This window comes from Myotis myotis, unplaced genomic scaffold (assembly GCF_014108235.1).
Source record: "Myotis myotis isolate mMyoMyo1 unplaced genomic scaffold, mMyoMyo1.p scaffold_m19_p_6, whole genome shotgun sequence".
In the NCBI taxonomy this organism is placed as follows: Eukaryota; Metazoa; Chordata; class Mammalia; order Chiroptera; family Vespertilionidae; genus Myotis; species Myotis myotis.
In genome coordinates, this window is record NW_023416368.1 from 69,331,098 (window position 1) to 69,355,699 (window position 24,602).

The 24,602-nt window shown below is 38.5% G+C and overlaps 1 protein-coding gene and 1 long non-coding RNA gene across 2 annotated transcripts; one reads left to right on the plus strand and one right to left on the minus strand.

Annotated features, from left to right (window-relative positions):
* Positions 1 to 612: 612 nt before the first annotated feature.
* Positions 613 to 24,577, minus strand: LOC118658685 (histone PARylation factor 1). Its single transcript, XM_036314233.1, has 8 exons — positions 24,438 to 24,577; positions 20,945 to 21,104; positions 18,897 to 19,086; positions 16,898 to 16,996; positions 11,574 to 11,724; positions 7,051 to 7,138; positions 3,198 to 3,370; positions 613 to 865 (listed from the first exon to the last, which is right to left on the minus strand). Exons 1-8 carry the CDS (start codon positions 24,486 to 24,488, stop codon positions 734 to 736), a joined length of 1,044 nt encoding a protein of 347 aa, XP_036170126.1. The 5' UTR covers positions 24,489 to 24,577; the 3' UTR covers positions 613 to 733.
* LOC118658686 lies at positions 2,669 to 5,450 on the plus strand. The gene is made up of 3 exons (XR_004968346.1): positions 2,669 to 2,708; positions 2,830 to 2,980; positions 4,780 to 5,450. It is a non-coding gene; the product is annotated as an uncharacterized LOC118658686 (long non-coding RNA).
* Positions 24,578 to 24,602: the final 25 nt, after the last annotated feature.

Here is a 24,602-nt window from a genome sequence, read left to right on the forward strand (position 1 = left end):
CCGTCAGTCGGACATCCTTAGTGCTGCCATGGAGGCAGGAGAGGCTCCCGCCGCTGCGCTCACCAGGAGCCCCTGTGGAAGCACACTGACCACCAGGGGGCAGCTCCTGCATTGAGCATCTGCCATGTGGTGGTCAGTGTGCATCATAGTGACCGGTTGTTCTGCTGTTTGGTTAATTTGCATATTAGGCTTTTATTATATAGGAGAGCTAAGATCTGGAAACAGCCCAAGTGCCCATCAGTAGATGAATGGATTAAAAAAGGAGATTTACACCACGGAATACTACCCAGCTGTAAAAAAAAAGAAGGTACTTTTACCTTTTGAGACAGCAACAATGAACCTGGAAATTATTATGTGAAGCGAAGCCAGTTAAGACAACAACAAATATCACATTATCTCTCTTATATGTGAGATCAGATCTCAGTGGGAGGGTACAGGAAGAGATTAACCAAAGAACATACATGCATAATCCATGGACACAGACAATAGTATGGGGATGGGGTAGGATAGGGTAGGAGTTCGTTCGAGGGGGGGGGGGGGCAAAAAGGGAGAAAATGGGAGACATCTGTAATTCTGTCAACAATTAAAAAAACAAAACAAAACCAGAAGAGATTTATAGAAAGTTTTAGTAAATGTTTCCATCAGTTTATTTTCTGTATCCCTTAAAAACAAACAAAAATCACAAGGTTAATATTAATGCTTTAAAATATTGTACACCACGGAAAGCCAGCTTTCATGCTGCAAGCTGGTCTGTGTTCTCTTTACTTCTGTTTGCCAGATGATCTTCAATAATTTCTGCAAAGAGATTCCTCTTCAACAGATTGTATGCAAGAGGTAAAAGCTGGCCAGCAACTTTATGAAAATACTGAAAAATAAAATAACATTAAGCAGAGAATAAAGCAGATGCCCTGGTAACAGAAAATAGATTTAAAAAGCACTCATTTAACAAAGCATACTCCCCAAATCATTTTAGCTACTTTCTCAATTGATTAGGACTGAATTTTGAGACAGACAACCGGCATTCTGTCCAAGAGGCAATTCTGTAGCTCTAAAAGACTAATGGTATATTCTGAAGGAAATTCAGAAGAAAACCAAGTTAAAAACGTAAGCTTCCCTATTTCCTTAGATAAGATTGATCAACCTTTATTTTTTCTGCTCCAAACTATGTAATTAAATGCTTTTACCTTGTTACGAAGAGGTATGCTGAATTTGAGTTTTCAAACCAATCCCTTTTCAAATTCTCTCTCCTCCACCTACCATGTAAACCCCTCTATCCTTTAAGCTCCTGCCTGGGTTATCAAGTGACTTAGACTACTGCTGTTATTTATTTATTTATTTATTTATTTATTTATTTATTTATATTTTTTATTTTTTTAAATATATTTTATTGATTTTTTTACAGAGAGGAAGGGAGAGGGATAGAGAGTTAGAAACATCAATGAGAGAGAAACATCGATCAGCTGCCTCCCGCACACCCCCGAGGATGTGCCCGCAACCAAGGCACATGCCCTTGACCGGAATCGAACCTGGGACCCCTCAGTCCGCAGGCCAACGCTCTATCCACTGAGCCAAACTGGTTAGGGCTACTGCTGTTATTTACTTGAAGAAAAACTGGCAATGCTTTTGTTGGTAAACATGAATTAGCATTTACTATGTGCTAGGTTCTGTGTAATAACACCTTTTCATATATTCTTATATGTTATTTAACTTTTCACAACAATCAGGTTTTTGTGATCAAACTGGTTCATTTCCTGGTAGGCCAAGCACTGTTCTGGTTGGTCAAGGCTGTCATTCTGGTTGTTAAATATTTGGATTATTTTTACTGGTAAGCATACATGAGGAAGGCAGAGGAAAGACAGTAATGTGGTTTAGAGGAAGCAGAATTCTCAAATGAGACTCACCAGACCTACAAATTCTCAGGACCCAAGAAACACTTTGGGGAGGGGGGTAACGCAGCCATCTGTGTTTGAACAGCCCTGCAGATGACTGAGGTACGCTAACGTGAGCTGCTGGCTTAGTCCAGCTCCTCAGTATGTGCACAGCAGCAGCATTAGCATCACCTGGGAGCATTTCAGAAACGTGGCTTCTCAGGCCTCACCCCAGATCTACTGAAACAGAGCCTACATTTGAATATCTCTAGGTGATTCCTATGCTCTTTACAGTTTGGGAATTACTAACTTAGATGCTGACTCGGGAACCAGACTGCCTGTGCAAGGTGGTTTACCTCTTTGTGCTTTGTAGGTGACATCACAGGAATTAAATGGTCTGCGTACAGACCTCCTTTTATAGGTAAGGAGACAAAAAAAGGTATTGGAAAAAATGCCAAATTTTACAAAGCATTTAAGTGGGGTAGATGTAATTTAAAACCAAACAGGTTGGCCCTAGAAACACACTGAAGCCACTACACCTTCTTGCCTCTTTGACCTTGAGGCAATTATAGTTGACTAAGCACTGACTAAAGTGTTGGGTAGGTGTGTCCTATTTAATTAGCTAATGATTTACTAGCATCTCATATATTTTAAGTAATTTAAAGCCTACTTTTAATATTTTTGTTAATCCTCACTCAAGAATATTTTTCCACTGATTTTTAGGGAGAGTGGAAGAGGGAGGGAAAGACAGAAAATTCGATGTGAGAAAAACAAATCGATTGGTTGCCTCCTGCATGAGCCCTAACCAGGGCCCAGGCCTGAGAGAAGCCTGCAACCAAGGTACGTGCCTTTGACGAAAACTGAACCCAGTACCCTTTGGTCCACAGGCCGACGCTCTACCCACTAAGCCAAACTGGCTAAGGCTAAAGCTATTTTAAAATAGTATTTATTCTTCATCTAGGAATTCAAGCACAAGGACAAATAACTCCTCCATCACAGTAGGAAATGAAATGGAGCCCTGGGAAAGGTGTGTATGTACGCACACATGCATGTTCCTTTAATACATCTAAAGTAAATTCACTTTAATGTAAACCTGAAGGCAAATAATCTTGGTAAGTCACCTTTGCCAGAATATAAGATGAATTTCAAATAAAAGGTATTTTTTAAATATCTGCTTTAAAAATCACTTCAAAAAGCTCCTTTTGAAATACATACCCTACCTGTGCTAAAACTTGGATATGTAATGTGCATGTGTGTGTGTGGGGTGGGGGGTAAGGGGGGAGAAGGAGTGGGGAACAGGGGGAGGTTTGGTGGTGATTTTTTACTCACATGTGAACCATAACAAAAGAGGTCCATTCCCAACTCTAGCCCCATGCCATAGTCACATTCGTCATTAGCAAACTGCACAAAGGTCATCATTTCCTGAATTGGAGCAAAAGCCTTTAGTCTCTCCTCATCACTTGGTGCCTCAACAATTGCCTTGCAAATTCTCTTGAGGTTGGCTGAAAGAAATCAATGATATTAAAAATTATATACAATCATCTTCAGAAGTAAAAATATCAGCTGGGTTTTTTTCTTCATAGGACTTTTCATACTACTGATATAACCTTGGATGGCAACGTAATTTAGAATGGCAATTTTATAATTTTTCAATTAAGATTCAAGCATAAACATGGCTTAACAAAATGATTTCTTGTATTAGCAAAATGTGAGTATTTCAGTGGATCTAGTTGCAATCATGATTTCACTAAGCTTTCAACGATATTCAGTAGGCTAGTCCAGGGATTGGCAAACTATGGCCAAACCTAGCCCAACCCCCGTTTTTAACTGCCCTCAAGCTAAGAATGTGAATGTTTTTCTGTTTTTAAAAGGTTGGAAAAAAACACATACAACAACAACAACAAAAGAATATGGCAACAGAGATCATATGCAAAGCACCCCTGGGATAGTCTTTATTGGCAGTTGGATTAAATAAAATCCAAATAGACAGTAAAGTTCATCCCTTTTTGCCCTGTCCTTCTTTATTTAAAAAATACAGGAAAAGACAACAATAAAACATTTCAAAAATCAAACCTTTACCCAAGTGGGGAAGTGCAGCTATGCAGAAGTGTAATATGAAGAAAGAACACGGAAAATGTCTAATGTTTAACTATAAAGAACAGTGGTTTAACATTTCTATTTTGGCTTTCGACATTTTCTTACTATCTGCTGGATGCCAATGTGTGTCAGATCTCAGGGTGCATATGAGAATGACGGTACTGAACATCTAATTAGACCTTTTTGAGAAAGTACCTCCTGGAGGATTATCCAATAATAAAAAGAATGGCAATTACTGAAACCAACAAAACACATCTTTAAATTAAGTGGTTAATTAAGTGGGGAGAAAAGGATTGGTTTAAACATTAACAATCACACCTAAGAATGATACATAGCTATCAAGTTACATGTATGAGGCACAATATTCTATTGGTACTAAGTACAAATATAAGGATTATCAGGGGTGGTAAAGATATACTAGGGCTTTTAACTTTGGCATGGTTACTGTACTGTGATTTGCTGAACACTCACACACTGACAAGCTGCCAGTCAATTACTCCTCTTAGCAAATAACAGTAGGCAGGAGCAAGATGATTTTAGGTCCTTTATGTCTTGCTACCATTTCTCATTCAAAAATAATTAAACCACTGAAGGATTTAATGTTTAGAATGTTAGGAAACAGTTGAGGGAAATAAAGAAGATCTTGGACATAAAACCCCAGGACCACAACCAGAGGCGGGTAACAGTGTTTATTCCAGACACTACAATTTAAAACCCACCAACCCTGAAGTTTTAGAGACTGCTATTTCTGTAACAGATGTTCTCAACCTTTCCCAAACAAGACACTAATTCTACTTGTCAAAACTTCGAATAGGTGAGTTCGCAGAGGCTGAAGAGAAGAATGTAAACAGAAGACTAGACAGTAAGGAGAGCCCACAGGCCTTCCCCAGCAGAGACAGAGTATGTACCTCTAGACTCAGGGAGGAAATGTGGAACAGTGGGACAGTGGGACAGATTATCCTGTCCAACAAATACAATGCAGGTTAAAGTTTTTCTCATATTCATAGTAAAAAAGAAACATGAAATTAATTATTTTAGATATTTAACTTAATCCAACTACCCAAAACAATCATTTCTGTATCTGTAATAGTAAAAGCATAATATGCTAATTAGACTGGACATCCTTCCAGATGAATCTGGGGCTGTGAGGGCCGAGCCCCTTGCATGAATTTCGTGCATCGGGCCTCTAGTATAATATAAACAATTGAATTAAAGTAAATTCATCTTCTCAGTTACAGTAGCCACATTTGAAGTGCTCAGCCACATATGACTAACAGCTACCTTATTCTATAGCCCAGACATATTCATTTTCCTCATGGAACTCCTCTAATGTGATGTGAAGCTGACAAAGTAATACATCTGAATAATTGTGAGACTTCAATCTACTGCTTAAAGACTCTGCAGCACAATAAAGTTTGACAACAGTCTCTGTAGAGAACTCATTAGGAATGCAGATTTCCAGATGCTAACCCCAGAGAACACCAAGCAAGGCCGGTTGGTTCTGTTTAAAAAAATGGACAACCAGCCCTAACTAACTGGTTTGGCTCAGTGGATAGAGCGTCAGTCTTCGGACTCAAGGGTCCCAGGTTCGATTCCGGTCAAGGGCATGTACTTTGGTTGCAGGCACATCCCCAGTAGGGAGTGTGCAGGAGGCAGCTGATCGATGTTTCTCTTTTATCGATGTTTCTAACTATCCCTCTCCCTTCCTCTCTGTAAAAGAAATCAATAAAATATATTTAAAAAAATAAAAATCATCATTCTCCCCTTTAAAAAAAAAAAAAGGACAACCAAGTCCTAGTTGGTTTGGCTCAGTAGATTGAGCATCGGCCTGTGGACTGAAGGGTCCTGGGTTTGATTCAGGTCAAGGACACATGCCAAGGTTGCAGGCTTGATCCCCAGTGGGAGGTATGCAGGTGGCAGCTGATCAACTGATGTTTCTCTCTCTCTCTCTCCCCCTCCCTTTTCCCTCTGAAATAAAAAATAAAATAAAATAAATTGACGGCCAAATCCATAAGCTGGGAAGGAATATTTGGTTCTTCCTTGAGTAAGTGCTAATTTTGACTTCTAAGTTGTATCCTCTTTGGAACAGGATGATAATTAAGGCAATGCCCACAGGGATGTTCAAAGTAATAAGAGAATAAAGGGAAGGGGAAAGAGTTGAGAAGTGATTTTGTTTTCTTAACATAGCAATAATTATAGTTTGTGTATGAATAGTCCATTTTCAAAGTGTTTTCATACCCATAAATGATTTAGTTCAGGATCTTGGACTTCTGGGTGCTAAGTTAATTTATCTGCAGATGAAAAAACTTTTGCAAAGTAATACATAAAAACATACTATTTCAATAATTACTATCTTGTATGTTGACCAACGTCAAAGATTCTGAAATAATTCAGAAAATGTAACCTAGGCACTAAGTTGAAATTCCCTAAATGCCTGTAACTACTATATGTGTGTGTGTGTGTGTGTGTGTGTGTGTGTGTGTGTGTATATATATATATATATATATATATATATATATTTAAATATATTTTATTGATTTAAGAGAGGAAGGGAGAGGGAGAGAGATAGAAACATCAATGATGAGAGAGAATCATTGATTGGCCACCTCCTGCACGCCCCACACTGGGGATCAAGCCTGCAACCCATCATGTAACCTGACCGGGAATTGAACTGTGACCTCCTGGTTCATAGGTCAACACTCAACCACTGAGCCACACCAGTTGGGGGTAACTACTATGATTTAAGCACTATTAAGGCAAGCACTATGTTAAGACCTTATAAACTTTTTTTATACCCCAAACACCCCTCCCTATAAATGGTATTCACCATTATTAACCATTTTACAGATAAAAATGACAAAGTTTAGTGGAGTTAAATAATTTGCTCAAGGTTACACAGGTACAAACCCAATTTTACTTCAGGTCTGACTAACCCTAAAACCGGAGCGTGCTCCTTATCACTAAGGTCTAGTGACTGTCCCACAAAAGGCACATGTATACATCTACTGTTCCATAGAAGGAAAGCCTTCCTCCAGATATTAGCATATATATGTACATATACACATGTCCATGAGAAATACATTACCATCTGTTTCAGGGAGCTCTCTGTACCCAACATCATTTTTATCTACTGGAACAACCAAGCCTGCACCATGAAAGGTCTTTGTCACGACCTAAGTTTAAGAAAAAAAAAAATAAAACTTAATCATGGTAAACAGACTAAACAAACCAAACAAAAACTCACCTGCACCTAACAGAACACACACACAAACCCTCAACATTTCTGTCAAAATATAACTTAATGACATTTTATATTAGTCAATTTGGATGCCAGGGCAAAGGTTTAACATTCCTTATCTTTAAAATTAGCTAAGTCATAAGGACTTCAAGCAATTATAAAACAATGAACTGACTGGCTGTTATTACTCGTGTCATCATTACAACTCTGCAGCCTGAGTTGTGTGGGAAGAACGATGGCAGGAGGCAAGCCAGAATATTAGTTCAACTGTAAAGGAGCCTTAAAAATAAAGGAAAACATAAGGAAGAAAGAAGACTAATTCTAACCCCCGATAGAAAAATGGGCAGATTTTATAGTTCACAAATGAAATACAAATGACCGACAGAGAAGTAAAAAATATTTAATGTCCTTTATAATCAAATAATTAAAACTAGTTAAAGCTAATTAAAACAAGGAAGTATTATTAAAAGACCTGATAATACCCAGTACTGGTGAAAATATGGAGAAAATAGGCACTCATACATTGCTGGTGGGAATATAACACCATATATAGGATAGTTTTGCAAATAACAAAACCCCACAAAATTAAAAAACAAAGCATACACACACAATCATCTAAAACCATGTATACCTGACAAAACTAATTCTAGGAATTTCTTCTAAGGAAATCAGATAAGTGTGCAAATAAAGGTATAAAAGGATATTCATGGCAAGGTTGTTTGAAAAATGTTAAGCAACCTAAACTTTGAACATAAACATATCCACTCAAAATTATGAGGTATATTTATCTTAAATTTAGCAATATGAAGCAATAATCACAATATATTCATAAGCATAAAAAAGCAGGTCATAAAACAGTATTGATAAAGAAAAAAGTGATATACTGACTTATCTTACGCTGACATACAACAAAAACCATCATGTGTACTTTCACATTTTCCAGATGATAAACTGTACTAACTGTCTATAAAGAAGTATCAATTATTAGCAAAATACCAGAATCATAATTTTATTATGGACAATAGAAATACAAATTTAGGAAAACCCTGTACCACGGTGGTAATATTCTAAGGCATAAGGATCACGGGTGGATAGAATGGTATACCCTTATTTTACAATATCATTAAGTCAAAGTACCTTTCTAATAATGAAATCTAGGAATGAAAAAAGGCAAAGTGGCTTATAGCCAATTAGTAAGAGGATGGAGTGGAAAGAATGCTAATTATTAAATTGAATTCAGGTCTCAGATCTGTCTCAATTATGATTTTGGACAAATCTATAAATCTCAATTTACTTATCTGTAAAATAGGATGATAATTCCTACCTACTCTGCAGATTTGCTTTGAAGGTTAAATGAGGTAAATCATAAGGACTTTGCAATCCAAAGCACTGTAAGGTGTTGTCAGTATAAAATACTGATTTCTAATGTACTGTATAGTGGTCTATTATACTGGAAAAGTACGAATTAAATGGAGATTAAAATAACAAAGAACAATCTTGAATTGAAAGTGTAACCAATATGTTGTCTTAGGCAGGATAAAAATCATGGTGGTCTTATAAGTTCTTTTCTTCTTTATATTTATGTTTTTACCAGCTGTTTTTATAAAAAGAACAAATACAAACAAACAAGCAAGCATAAAACCACAGGGGAGTAGGCCAGGACAAATATGCCTATGAAGTTTAAACCCCAATCATATCTTATTTACAGTTATGGAATCCTACCTGAAATAAATGATAGTTGATGGCAGAAAAATAAAATAAGGCTCTGATGGAAGAAATTGTTAACTGCTGTTCTGTACATACAAGCTCAGTCTTTACTCAAGAATCAGGAATACAGAGGAACCAAGATGGTGGCATAAGTAAACACCTGAACTTGCTGCCTCGCACAACCACATCAAAACTACAACTAAAATCCCGAACCATGGGAAGGCTGGCTTAGTGGAAGTCCAACAACTAGAGGGAAAGAGAAAAGCGCATCTAGACTGGTAGGAGGTGCAGAGGTGCAGAAGAGCGGAGGTATGTAGCCGCGTGAAAGGGGCTGGCAACTGGGTACGCTGTGGTCTTTTTCAATCAGGAGGGAGATACAAACTCCCAACTGCTCTGAACTCCAATTCTGTGCGAGACTCTGGGGACCCAGACTCATAGGGGGAGAAACTGGACTGCCTGGCATTGGGCCAGAACACAAGGGCGGCTTTCTCTCAGAGGTGCTTGCAGCGTTCATTGTTCCTGCACGGGGCCGCGGGACACAGAGACCCAAGGACCTATCCGGGGCAGGGCCAACAGGCAACCATTGCTGTTTGCACCGTGATTTCCTGAGACCCCGCCCCACCCAAGCCGAGGCTTTTGCATACGAATGGCCTGGCCTTTTGCAATCTAAAACCTAACAAACTGCAGCTGGGTCAAAGAACCCCAGAGCTTCCAAAAGAAGGCCTAAGGCTCGTCAGCAGCCTGCATTGCTTCACAGCTGCACCTCATCTGGGCACCTCCAAACCCCAAACAAAGAGGGGTTTGGAGGTGCCCATACTTTTTATTCACTTGATTTTTAGATTCACTTGTTGATGGATATGTATTTGTTGTCACTTTGTTGTTCATAATTTTTATCTTTACCTTTTTCTTCTTCTTCTTCTTCTTAAAGAATACTCTTCAGCATTTCATACAATACTGGTGTGGCAGTGATGAACTCCTTTAGCGTTTTCTTATCTGTGAAGCTCTTTATCTGACCTTCAATTCTAAATGCTAGCTTTGCTGGGTAGAGTAATCTTGGTTGTAGGTTCTTGCTATTCATCACTTTGAATATTTCTTGCCACTCCCTTCTGGCCTCCATGGTTTCTGTTGAGAAATCAGCTGACAATCATATGGGTACTCCCTTGTAGGTAACTGACTTTTTTTCTCTTGCTGCTTTTAAGATTCTCTCTTTGTCTTTTGCTCTTGGCATTTTAATTATGATGTGTCTTGGTGTGGTCCTCTTTGGATTCCTTTTGTTTGGGGTTCTCTGCACTTCCTGGACTTGTAAGTCTATTTCTTTCGCCAGGTAGGGGGAGTTTTCTGTCATTATTTCTTCAAATAGGTTTTCAATATCTTGCTCTCTCTCTTCTTCTGGCACCCCCATAATTCGGATGTTGGTACGTTTGAAGTTGTCCCAGAGGCTCCTTACACTGTCTTCATATTTTTGTATTCTTTTTTCCTTTTGCTTTTCCAGTTGGGTGTTTTTACTTCTTCGTATTTCAAATCTTTGACTTGATTCTTGCGATCCTCTAGTCTGCTGTTGGATCTCTGTATATTATTGTAGTGAGTTTCATTCAAATGTATATTTTTAGAAACTGTTTTTGGTCTACAGGAGTAAAGAAAGAATTGCTAACACTGCAGTTTAGTGACTAATTCACCAGAACATCACCCTATAGTTGAGTCACGATCAGGGAAGGACCTAAAGTAGGACTTTCAATAACCAAGTACAGTAAAGTACTTCATCACCAGTATTAGTTTATTTTGGAGTAACTAGTACTTCATTTGGCCTAGAACATTCAGAGGAACCAGCTACAGAAGACAATGGTGAGAGGCGGAAGGAGACTGGGGTGCCCTAATTCTCCAGTGACCAATGTCATTCCGCCCCAGAGGTTATAGGAACAAACTCCTCTAGAATTCTCATTTACCCCAGAGCAGAATTCTAGCTTGTCTGGTAACTTACTCTGAAATTTCTAAGTGATAAACCAAAAGGATCCAACACCTTACCAAAGTATTTGCTATTTACAAAGCACTCCACTACTCTACATGCACTAGGAGAGATGCAACACGATATGCTGAAGGGATAAGGAGAGAGGACTGCTAAGACCCACATTTATTGGAGGAAATGAACAAATCTGGATACACACTATCTCTCAGAAGGGAACCAACCACCTTAAAGGCCTTGAGGAAAGCACTCTGAGGCATAGCCTTACAAATCTACTCCCAAAGGACACCTTGCACTAAATCATTAGCCAATGACCTTACCCATTAAAAAAAGAAATTTAAGTAAATTACATGCAAAGCTGCCTTCAGTCAGTTCTATTAAATGAGTAACTGGTAAAACAAGATTAAAAGCGTGGGAAATACTGGCATGAGTTAGGCAACCCCAGTAGCAACATAGCACATAACTCGACCTGTAACGACCCACAGACCATCCAAGCCCTGCTCCAGTGCAGTCCTCATGACAGTCCAGGTGTCTGTCACACAGCCATGGAGGAAGTCCTGGGGGTGGCATCCAGCTCTCCTTAGGATGAGGCAGCAGGTGAAAAGACAAGGATAAGGGGCACGTGGGAAGGAGTCAAGGGAGGGGACAAAAACCCTATTAAAATAGCAAAATAGCCAGCGATTAACAGATTTAAAAATCTTACTTTCTTGTCTCTCTGTTTCATCTTCACAGTTCTCTGTTCCAGTGAGTACCCCAGTTCTCTGGCTGCTTCTGTGAGCTTTTCATCTATGGATTTCAAGAAACTAGTTTTCTTTTTATCTGTTACTTCTTTAAGTTTTTTCATCAAAAATAATCTGAAAAAGAATTAAAAGCCCTCGTTATACAATAGGCCACTGTACTAAGTACACAGGCCTGGGAAAGTGAAAGGAGCTAAGTTAAAAACATCAAATTCTATTAAGAAAAAGACTGCAGAATAATTACCAACAGCTCTCTCATAATCCCCAATAGATTTCTTCAAACAAGGGAAAAGCAGTATCAATAAAAAGCTTTCAGCCTCAAAACCAACAAGTGATTGAAATGTGTATTATCTCTGTCTACAATAAAGATATAGGGATATTTACAAAGCTGAGATTAAGCCAAGTATTATGTGGCATTACTTGATATTAAGATATTACATACTGCTGTGGAGGAGTCTGGCATTACAGGAAGTAGAATGTACACAAAAGGATTTTTTATTTTTGAAGAGCCAGGAGACACTGTTATAATACTGAAGATCAGCAGATTTTTAAAAATGTTACCTTCAAATTTGTTTTAAGATAAATTTGGAAAACATAAAAGGAAAGCAAAGCTACTTTATAAGCTTATACAGAAGCACAATACAAAAGGCATGAGAACAGTACATTACGTTACTGCCAGTTACGGAAATAACTGTGTTTTATCATAAGCAGGTTAAGACTTTAACCAGCAGAACAGGAGGGCGAGAGTAAAATGAAGAGCTGGAAACACAGGTCAGCCCCCTTCCTCTGTAGCCACTGCCAGACTCCCAGGAGGAAAGTTGCTTCTATTACTACTGACATTTGACAGTTTGCTGTGGACTTGGCATTTTAAAAGGTTAGAATGTTTATAGTGGGTGTTATTCTTATCCCCATTTTACACGTCAGGAAACTGAGGACAGAGAACAATCCATTTACTCAAGTTCAGAGTTAGCAGGGGCGGATCACAGTGCCACAGAAATCAAGACCACCAAATCACTGTCTTCTGATGACAGCACACATACTTACACCAAATGCCACCTTCAGTCATAACCAGCTGTGTATCATGAGAATATGTTTATATCAACCATAAGTAGCAAATTAAAGACATCAGGTCTAGGTGAATCAATTTTAGTCTTCCTCAACCTCTCTGGCATGGCATACAGGCCTTCAAATACTATGCGCCTCTTGTTTTCATACTTTCATTCATATACTGCTACCTTGCCTAGAACATCCTTCTTTCCATTTTTTCTAGTAAGTTCGTAGGCATTCTAGGCCTAGATAAAATATCTCTGTGAAGACTCCATCGCTACTTAAGGCACTTAATTGCTGTCTTCCACATTTATCACATTATTATGATTATCTTGGTAGCAATGTATGCAGCTTTTGTCTCTCAGCTTCAACTTACTCTCCAATACTTTGCTTTCTGATGCTTACAGTTGCCAAGTACAAACTGAAATAATAACCAGGAACATTTTGTACTCTGTTTCATTAAAATCCATTGGGGTACCTTGAACTTTGAATGAATACAGCAGTGATCACTTAGAAAATACTCAATTATGCAGATCTTCCAAATATTGAAACTTTTCATTATATCATATTCACTCTGATATATCACAATATGAAAAAATCACTTTCGTTACTATTACCCCTAGTCACATTAGAAACGTCATTAGGTAGTGAGAAGCTGTCAAGCTCACAATGGTGCTTGTAAGTTTCCCCAATTCTAATTTTTGTTTTTGAAACCCTGAATTTTAACCACTGGCAACACATACAGTTAGCTGTTTTCTTTGGTTCATTTGTGGAGAAAGTTCAGCTCACAGCTCTGTCACACAAGAGCTTCTTCCTTGAGACAAACCAACACTTGAGCATGCAGAAGGGCTTTCTTTCTAGGTATGTCCCATTTCATCACACAGAATGTTAAGGGGTGTGTACTCAATGATAGAAATCTAATGTTTTCACTGCTTCAACACTGACATTCTTAAATGACACACAATATATTACTACCTTAATAATGTAATGACTGCTAATTTGGCACCACTGTCTTGATTCTTGTCAAGGTATTAACAAGTATTACCCACCTTTCATTACCTCTGTGCCACTGGTGCACAACTGACATCTTATACCGTGAATAGTTTTGACCTCATAGGCCTCTTAAAAAGGTGTCAGAGACCCCCTGAGGGGTCCACACACAGTTCTTTGATAACTGCTACTTAGTTAATGGTTTCACATTACCAGTACAATGCAGCAGAGAAAGATGGGGCAGCAGGCAAGAGGAAAAAAGATTATTTAACAATATCACCCAAGATCTGATATATTGGATAAAATAAATTTATTCTTTTACTAAGTTTCAAATCTGCTTAGTTTTCCGGTCCTGAACAAATTAAGCATTCATTAAATGTAGGGTAAATAAATTTTAAAAACTGAAATATCAAAATTAGAAAAGTATAATTTTGTGTTACATTTAGACATATCTGGAATGTGTATTTAAAAACATATATTCCTTAGTCCTGTTCTATATGTACTGAAGTGGAATTTTTAGAGGCAGGACCAAAAGAGCTCAAAGTCAAATACTTTTAACCAGTAACCCAGGAGGTTCTGATATGAAGTCACGATTAAAACCATTAACTAAATAGCAGTTATCAAAAAAATAGACTGTGGACTGTTGGGGATCCCTGAGTTCTAAAAAGAGGTGAGGGCAAAAGTACTGCTAAAAGAACAGAATGGGGAAAAATTCACTCCAAATTTTGTTGTCCAAAGATAAATGGAAACTTTGACTATATCTAGATTTTTTCCTATGTTCATTAAACAATATGAAAAAGGAATCATTCTACACTATTCTATTATTTGGCCTCTTCATATATCAAACATCTTTCCAAATCAACATACAAGGATCCTGGCATTATAGTGTATGGACGTTCTATTATTTACTGACCTAATTTTTCCTATTGCTGGATCTGATGTTTCCAATTTTTCATTTTTATCAATAATCTGTAATATACACACATATTTGTGTACCTGTCCAGAAGTTCTATAGTTAACTAGCTAGAAATGGAACTGCTGATTTAAGGGTAAAAATGTTTCTTTTCTTAGCGTAGTACCTGGCAATGTTAATAATCTGTCATGAAATTTTGGAATAAGATTCAAATTGCTCTCTACACTAGTAAAAGTTTTACCAATTAACACTTAAATCAGTAGTTTCTTATCATCTAATTGGGTATTATCACTCTTTACTCTTGACTAATCTTTGTTGGCTTAATTTGCATTTCTTTGACTACTATTCAATCTTGCACAAAGTGAACTAGTTTCCTGGGGCATAAAAATAATTTGTTTATAACAAACTAGAGGTCCAGTGCACAGGATCTGTACACTGGTAGGGTCCCTAGCGGCTGCCGGCTGGGTACTCCCTCCCTTCCTCTGGCTGGTCCCACCCCCTGGTCAAACACCAGGATGAACTCCCAGTTGAGGGGACAATTTGCATACTATGCTTTTATTATATAGGATGGTCTCACTTCAAAGACCTTACTCAGGCTGGTATAGAAATAAGTTAAACTAAATGTTCTAGTAACTTTTTAAGAAAAGGAAAACCTTAAAAACTAAAACAGTTGTTAACAGTTGAAAGACATTATAGTATTTTTACCTCTATGTTTGAGATAAATTATTGGAGACTGAAAACATCTGAGTGAAATAGGTACTCAAATACTTACTTGCTGGTCTTCACCTAAATTATAAATTTATCACCATTTTTTTTTCTTTTTCTTTTCTGTGTTCTCCAAAAAGCTAAAAAATACCAGAACAGTCTTGGATTATTTCAGATAACCACTATGACTTTCTTTTTTAAAGAGATTTTTAATAAGATTAATGAAAAGTTAGGTGTTTTTGCATGTCAAAAATATTTGGAGCATCTACTATGGGGCAAGTACTCTATATAAGAAAGCCTCCGTCCTTATGGAATTTACATGATAATGCAAGAGACAGACACTAGGTAAGTAAACAGCTATCAGTTCTAATAAACATGGCACCAATTTCAACTGAATGGTAAATCTGAAGGGCTTAAAAGAACTTTAAATTCTATGTAAATTATAAAATTTACTATAAGAACAGATACTATAAGAACTGTATAACAGAGACAAGCAACATTTTATAAAACTCAGAAGCATCAGAAGAGAAAGAACCTTTTTTGGATGTCTACGAGTTGCCCTTTAGATACACGGGTATGTATGACATATACATAGCGCAGTCCAGTTAGTTTGAATTTTTTATTGCAAATCTGCATTATTAAATCACAGGCATAAGTCTTTTTAAAAAGTGGGTAATAAGAGTTCCCACAAAACATGATCTACTTATTGTATTTAAATGATAAAGATGGCTTTCTTCATTTTTGTACAGTGTAAACTGATAGCTGCTAACAAATAGCTTCGAGTTCTGTCTGAGGCTGGTGCATTGTGGACTAGCTCGCTCAGCTCCATCCCAAGCCCCTTCCACAAGAGACCTTGCTGCATTTCCCATACTATTCTTCAGCTCAGACTCCACATGGGACCTAGCTTCTCTCAAGCAGATGCAACTCTGAAATCCGAAGAGATACCGGGGAGAGGAGGCTGTGCTTCTGCTGTCCACCAGTGAGCATAGCTGTAGAGGCAACTAACTGTTCTGGAGCAGCTGCAGCTGAGATCTCAGCACCTGGTCCTTAGCTGCATGAGGGCTGAGAGGCAGAAGGCAGGGCATACATTTTATTGGCCCAGGTTATAGCAAAGACAGTGTGGTCCCGAAGCCACTTGTCGTGGCAGCAGCTGCCGATTTCCAGTTTCCTGATGGTGGCAGAGACAAACTCCATTGGTGAGCCAGTTCTGTCCACATCTTTCATTCCTGGAGGTTCAGGCTGCTCCATCAGCCTTCTGAGGATGTTATGAGCACCTGTTTTACTGTATTAAATATTTGTTTGAACTAGATACAGTGAGCTCTTACTATGAATCCATAGTGATGGTGTTTAAAATATCATCAGTTTTCACTAAAAAAAATTTTGCTTTTCCCATGCGACAACTGAGGTCAACATTAAGGAATAGTTTCATTAAATAAGATAATTAGATATATGAGATATTTTTTTTTGCGGGGGGGGGGGGGGAGTGAAAAGTAGACTATAAGTATAAGACTACCTGCAAAAGTCAGAAATTATCTCTAGAAATCTAGAATTTTTAGGTTACCTCAATTCCTCATATAGCACAAATATTATAAACAAATATAATTAGAAAAGGATTGAAATAAAGAATTTCCTTACCTAACGGCAGCAAACACATTATCTCCATTTTGAACAATTACACAGTTTTTCTTTGCTTCATTTGTACCAACATATACAGGAAGTTCATCAGGAGAATCCCTGTTTAAGCAAAAGATATTAAAAATTTAGCTGCCCATAATTTACATTAGACAAGTAGTATTTTTAGGTCTATAGACAACAATTTATATCTACATGTTTGTTTGCTTTTTGATTGGAATTTGCCAGGTTTAAGCTCTAAGTTTCTTAGAAATAGCAATGACAAATCTTGCTTATATACAGAACCTAAAATTGAGATTCTTAGGCCCATGTACCAAAAGGTTGCCAATTTGATTCCCAGTCAGGGTACATACCCAGCTTGCCCTCTCTAAAATAAATAAAAACGTATTTTTTAAAAAAACATTTCTAGGACCTAGTTACGTGTATAACTAAATATAAGAAAAGGGGAGTAAAGCCTATCAAAAAGAAGTAGGGAAGGTTATATACACCATCAACTCAACCCTAGTATTATAGTCTGTGAAAAAAGGCAGAAAAACAAAAGAGGACAGACAGGATTATAAAACATTAGATGCAAAAGGATCTGATTTATCTATATATATAAAAGCCTAAACAAATGAACGACCTAACTGAATGATGGGTCAACCGGCTGCTATGATGCGCACTGACCACCAGGGGGCAGACACTCAACGCAGGAGCTTCCCCCTGGTGGTCAGTGCACTCCTACAGCCAACCTCCTGCAGCCAGCCAACCTTCAGCGGTCCCTCCCCACAGCCGGCCGCCCCCCATAAGCCCCAATCAGCCCCGAACACCGGCCAGGCTGAGGGACCCCATCCGTGCACAAATTCATGCACCGGGCCGCTAGTATACATATAACCAAATTCTTTTATTTTACAATTGAGGAAACTACAATAGAGAGATGAAGCACTCGGCCAATGTCCTGGTAAATTAACAACAAAGCCAGAAGTGAAATCTATGCTAACCCAATTTCCAGCACTGTGTACATTCTACTGTACCACATTGCTTCTCCCTTGGCACGTTTCCTGCACTTTCTCTATTCTCTTATCTTACAGTTAATATTTACTTTAAATGACAGCATCTCTACTGGTACAAGTATTTTTCCCTGTAACCTACTTCTATTTCTTTAACATTCTAAGCACCTTGCACAGAGCCATTTAATCCCTAATATTCTATTAGGTATCCATATTAACCTCAGTTTTACAGAAGAAACGAAGTCACAGAAATTCAATCACTAATGACTGACACAGGGTCAGTCAGATAGCAAACAGTAGGACCAGTCAGTAGGACCTGATTCCAGATCACATTATTATTTTTTGGATAGAAAATTGACTTATTGGTGGGTATAAGGTGGGGGCAGCATCAAGACTGTCACAAGTGCAGGGCAACACCAGGATCTTCAGTGGCACGCCAAAGGGAAAGAGCTAGAGCACATTCTTTTTTAAAAAAAATATATTTTATTGATTTTTTACAGAGAGGAAGGGAGAGGGATAGAGTTAGAAACATCGATGAGAGAGAAACATCAATCAGCTGCCTCCTGCACACTCCCTGCTGGGGATGTGCCCACAACCAAGGTACATGCCCTTGACCGGAATCGAACCTGGGACTCTTGAGTCTGCAGGCTGACGCTCTATCCACTGAGCCAAACCAGTTAGGGCTAGAGCACATTCTTAACTACTGACTGTCTCTATGGTCCCTTGAAGCACATGGCTAATTAAAGTCACAGCATCTGCTCTAAACTATCTTCCTTGAGCTAAAAGAGCTTTTCTCAACTGCCCTTCCCCCCAGAAAAAGTTTATAACCACAAAGGAAAAACCAGTGAGGTTAAACCTAGAGTTCACCCATCCTAGGGTAAGTTAGGATAGCAATAGCAGAACAGATGGCCCATGTACCCACCAACAAGGTAAAAATATGCTGTTCACTTTGAATATTTATTTATGCTTATTAGAAGGACAGTAACTATATTTTAGAGGAAAAGATCCTTTACCTGAAATACCCCATGTGGAACTGAGTTTTATTATCTCCAATAATTATTGTCTGGAACTCAGGAGGATCATAGTAAAATCTCCAGTGAAGGTTAAAATTCAGGCTTGATGATTTTTTTTTCATTTTATGTTTTCCGGCAAGGATGTCATACGGACCCACTAATTGAAGTCCAAGGCTTTCAGAAAGTGAATCTATAAATTAAATAAATTTATTTAGACAATAACTTTCTAGAGGCAGATAGGACATAATGCCTTTCACTAGTAAACTATTTCTAAGCAATTATCTTAAAAAATCATTTAAAGTAAAAAAAAAAAAATTAGTTACATGTGAAGATGTTAGTTATAAACACTCAATGGAAAAGAAATCAGAGCAATAAAAATGTGGCACTTACATTTAGGATTTCCTCCTAAATTTACCACTGAATACATTTCAAACATTCCTGCCATTTGTTATTTTGGCCAAAGCAAGACTGTTTTGTTTTCCTATGGGCATATTAGAGCTGCAAACACTTACCCTGTCTCATTACTAGGTTGTTGTGAGCCTTAGATAATTGTAGCACACCCAGATTAAGGGAGAAACATGATAGATAACAAATGAGTGTGCATTAAGGAACATAAATAATTTATTTAATGAAAACATTTCTTTCCCTTTCCCTCCACTTCAGCTAATTATCACTGTGGGATTCCTTTGCCTCCTTGACAATCTATCTAGCCAACCAAATGCTGTATGATTCCTTCTATCTCCATTCTCAGACCACAGAGGGAGAATGTTAAATAATACCAGTTATGAAGTCTGTTCAAATGTACACTCTAACTATATAAGATGGGTCTGGTTGTTCCTCTAAGAGAGAAGTAAGCATTCCAGGAATTCCATGGTGGGGCTGGAGAAAGGAAGAAAATTCTTAGAAGAGGTAACAATGTGAATAAGAGCACAGTTTCCTTGGAGGGAGAAGATGGCTCAGCTTGGCGGGAAGTTAAGACAGCACACCCTAATTTTTAAAGAAATATAAAAACTAAAACTACCCATCTCACTAGCCAGTGATAACCAGGTTAATAGTCTGGTAGACAGTAATAACATTCTCCTCTCTATAAACAAATATAAACATATAGATATTTTAAAGGGAGATCATGCTGTTTTCCAATTTTTTTTTGTTCTCCATCCTGTTTTCACTTAAATTTTCTGAATATTTTCCCATGAAATTAAATTCTTTAACATAATTTTTAATACCTGCACAATGTTCCATTATAGATAATAACTATTCTACTACTGATATTTACTGTTTAACTTTTTTACTATTCTAAACAATGCTTCCGTGAATATCTTAACCATGAATATTTTTTGAGAAGTAGCTGCAGAGTTTAAGTATTTTGATATATTGTCAAAATTCATAGTTATCTACCAATATGATTCATTTTCATCAATTGAGTATTAGTGTTTCTCTCCCCCCACCTCATGCTCAAAATTTAAACAGTACAAAATGGTGAGTGAAAAGTAACTCCGTCAAAAACATCATGTTTTTGTGTATCCCTTCAGAGATAGTATAAGTACATAGGAAGTATATAAGGATGTGTGTGTGCATCCTTGACTTCTGAATACTCTATACTCTTCTTTTTCACTTAAAATTTTTCAGGCATGATACTTTATCATTGCCTAAAAATCAGATTCACTCTTTTAAAACAATGAATACTCATTGAATGGATGCATTACTGATGGGCATTTAAGCCATTTCTTATTTTTTGTTTCAATATATATCGTTGAACATAATTTTAGTTCACATAATCCATAAGTTGCTAAAAGTCATACTAAAACTCTTGCACCATATCAAAATACTTGTTTTCTTTCAAACCCTCATCAAAGGCTGTTGTGAAATTCTTTACCTTTACCAGGATAATAGGCGATAGTGGTATAATTTTAGCATAAGCTTATGTTTCTCTTATTAGAAACCTGTTTGAAAAGGTTCCTTTTCTATGAACTGTTTAGATCCTTGGTTTAGTTTCCTACTGTCTTTTCAATTGGTAGAAGTAGGAGAACGATTCTGGAACAACTCACCAGCTGGCTTTTCAGGATCAAGTTCTTCACAGAACTTCCAGAAGTGATAGAAATCTTCAGGCAGAGAAAGCTTATAATGATTTTCTACTTCTTTTCGAAGGTCACTAGAGACATCAGCTTCACAGGATTTACTCTTCTTCACATCAACTGTTATTTCACACTGAAAATTGGCATACAAAATGTTTTTTCTCCAAACAGTAATTTCAATAACTTTCCTTAAATAACAACATTGTTTATTTCTGTTTACCCAACTCTATGAGATACACTTTGAAACTCTATAAATGGTATTTTTGAGTAAAATCTGGGAATTCTTTTAAGCAAATAAAAAAGTTTATAATATATAGTAGTTAAGAGGACTCATACAGCAAGTCTTTAAGTGTATTTCTCTAAGATAATAAAAACAAAAAATATAAACAACAAAATAACTAAAGTAAAAAGAAAAGGTAAAAAGTGGGAAAAGAGGAATAAGGAAGAGGCAGGTTTTGCCTTCTTTTGGTAAATAGGATTCACCATGCGTTTTGTTTATATATATTGTTATCACATCAAATGCAATTGTCCAAAATAACTGGATACAAGGGAATTTACTAGTTAATTATTTCACAAAAGGCCCTTTAATGCCAGGACTAGGTCATAAAACTTGATCTCCAACATGTCTGTAAAATAGGTTCATTATATAAGTATGCCAAGTTTTATAATGCATGTTAGGTATTCGATAAATTTCTATAATGACAAAATACTCAGTTGGAGGTTACTTATCTTTAGTTTTGCAAGTAGCAATCTGATTTTCTTCTCTTTTTTTTTTTTAAATATATTTTATTGATTTTTTACAGAGAGGAAGGGAGAGAGATAGTTAGAAACATCGATCAGCTGCCTCCTGCACATCTTCCACTGGGGATGTGCCCACAACCCAGGCACATGCCCCCGACCGGAATCGAACCTGGGACCCCTCAGGCCGCAGGCCAACGCCCCATCCACTGAGCCAAACCGGTTTCGGCTGATTTTCTTTTTAGAACCTTTCTTTTGGATTAAGTTCTTCTCTTCTTATTCTTCCCATCAGTCAGTGCTTCTCAACCAGGAGGGATCCCTCCCCCCCACCCCCCCCCCCCCCCCCCACCCCCCCGCCCGCCCCAACTCCCTAAGGGACACATTTAGTAATGTCTGGAGAGGTTTTTGGAGAGGTGCTACTGACATTTAGTGGGATAGAGGCGAGGGATACTGCTAATATCCTACAATGCACAGAATGGGCTTCCTTAACAAACACTTAAATGGCCCAAAATGTCCATAGTGCCAAGGTTGAAAAATTTTAACCTTAAATGCTTCTCATACTTATATTCTTCAATTTTCCCAGTAGACTCAAGTTTATTGATACTACTTTAGGTAGCATCAAAGCCTACAAAGATGACACATACCAGAATGTTCTTGATAGCACTGTTTCTAAGAGCAGAAGACAGAGAATGAAAAATGCCTACTGACAGAAGAGGTAGTTACAGAATTTCCAACAATGTAATATTACACTTTGTGAAAATGAAATAGAGGTACACACAATATGAATCAGTCTTCATAATAGAATGTTGAGTGAAACAAAAAGTCCTTGAAGATTATATGCAGCATCACAGCCTTTTTGGGAAGTTCAAAAACAATAAATAGATGTTGTTTAGGCATACACTCATAGCTGAAAAAGCTGTAAAAAGAAGGCAAGGGAAAACATAAAATTCAGGATGGTAGCTACACTGAATGTGGGTGATAGGAAGTTAGAGGGTAGGTGAGGAACACAAGTAGATGTAGAGTTACTGTCAATGTTTCAGTTCTCCAGTTGGGCAGTGGCTTTACAGGTGTTTGTTATGTCATTAAATAAACAAGGTAAAAAAGCCAAAGATTATAATGTGCCTGAGGTCCTAACAAATTAAATTTAACAAAAAAGGTGCTGAAATATGAATCCAAAAATGGATGATGATAACAGCAAACAACTAATAAAGATAATAATAATAAAAATACATAATAAAAAAAAAGTAGTTATTATGCACTTACTACGTGCCAGGCCACCGTTCTAATAAGGATTTTCTATGGATTAACTCACTTAATCTTCACAACTACCTTATGAGCAAGATATTATCCACATTTTACAGATGAGGAGAATGAAGTAATTACCTCTAGGGCCCTAAGTATAAAATTAAAGAACAGGGATTTATTTAAACCCAGATGGGCTGGCTCCTGAGCACAGCACTTCATGCTGCTTCTCCAACTGCAAATACAACAGTTGGAACATATCAAGTTCTGACCTACCCTCCCTTCTGTTTTAATAGCCAACTTTGGTTCAAAGACTGGCTCACACTTAAGTTGTTAGAATGAAAAGTCTCAGTCTATCTACCTCGCTGAAAGGCAGTATTGCCTAATGGTGACCTGGTGAGGTGACCTGGGTTGACGGACACCTGACTTCTGATTTCCAGCTCGGTCACCCTGCTCAAGTTACTTAACCTCTCTCTGTGCCTTGTTTACTCATTTACAAACAGGGCATATGTAGCGCTCCACCTGCATCATAGGGTTGTTATGCGCGTAAGTTACTTACAAAAACACACAGAAAAGTCTTAGCAGGTAATATATAGATGCTGGCAATTATTGTTAGCTGTAGTCTCTATAGAGCCATCTTTATTTTTGTTATTTCGTTTCTAACACTATCACTCTGTCAAAGCGGTCCACTGACCAAAAGAAGATAAGGTTTTTAAAAAAAAATTTTTTTTTTTTTTTTTTAGCAGCTCTGCCTTATAGCACACACCAATCCAGCACCTCCACATCCCCAATAACTAGAATTTAGGACAGCTGTGCCCTTCAGGGGCTGCGCTGATGCTTGACCCAAATATAATGACGGCCCAGATCATCCGCACCCCCCCCCCCCCCCCCCCGTGCCTTTGGATCAGGTTCCCCTTACTTCCCCACCTCCCAGGCTCCAGCCTGGCGGAACTCTCCGCTGTGCCCAAACACCTCTGCACCGATTTCTGAGCCCTTGTTTCTCTTCTCCGCCTTCACGAACGCTTTCACACTGGTGAGTTGCCCTAAAAGACTTCCTTCACAGTTCCCAGGGACTGGTTAAAATCCCCCTTCCATGTTCCCACAGCACTCGCTACACATTTTTGTTACAAAAGCCAACAAAAGCGTTACGGCAACACGTTATCTTCGCTGGTGCCCCGCCTCCCGAGGCTGGGGGCTCCGCGAGGGGCAGGGGCGCTGGCACAGCGCCTGCCTTGCGCCCGGCCTCCGATCAATTTGGCTGGTTGAATGAATGAATGAACTGTTGGTTGCCCGCGCCGGGAGAGAGAAGATGCCGAGGCGCTACGTCTCCGGCCCCAAACCCAGCAGAACTCTGGGAAAGAGCGGCCCCGACCCGCGCACACGGCCGGCGCTCGGTGGTCACTGGGTAAGTGCGATGGGCAGCCCGTTGGCGCCCCGGCTACCACTCAAAGCGCCCGCGGAGCCCGCACCGCCTCCGTGGCAGTACCTGCTGCCCCTCCCGGCCGGGCCTGCGCTTCCCGCCACCGCCGCCGACCATTCTGCAGCTGCTGGACCAGCCGTCTGTCTCCCGCCTGCCGCCGAGGCTTCCGAGCGCCGCCGACTGCTTCCGGGTTCAAGAGCCACCAATCCGAATGCCTGCGCCGCCCCCCAG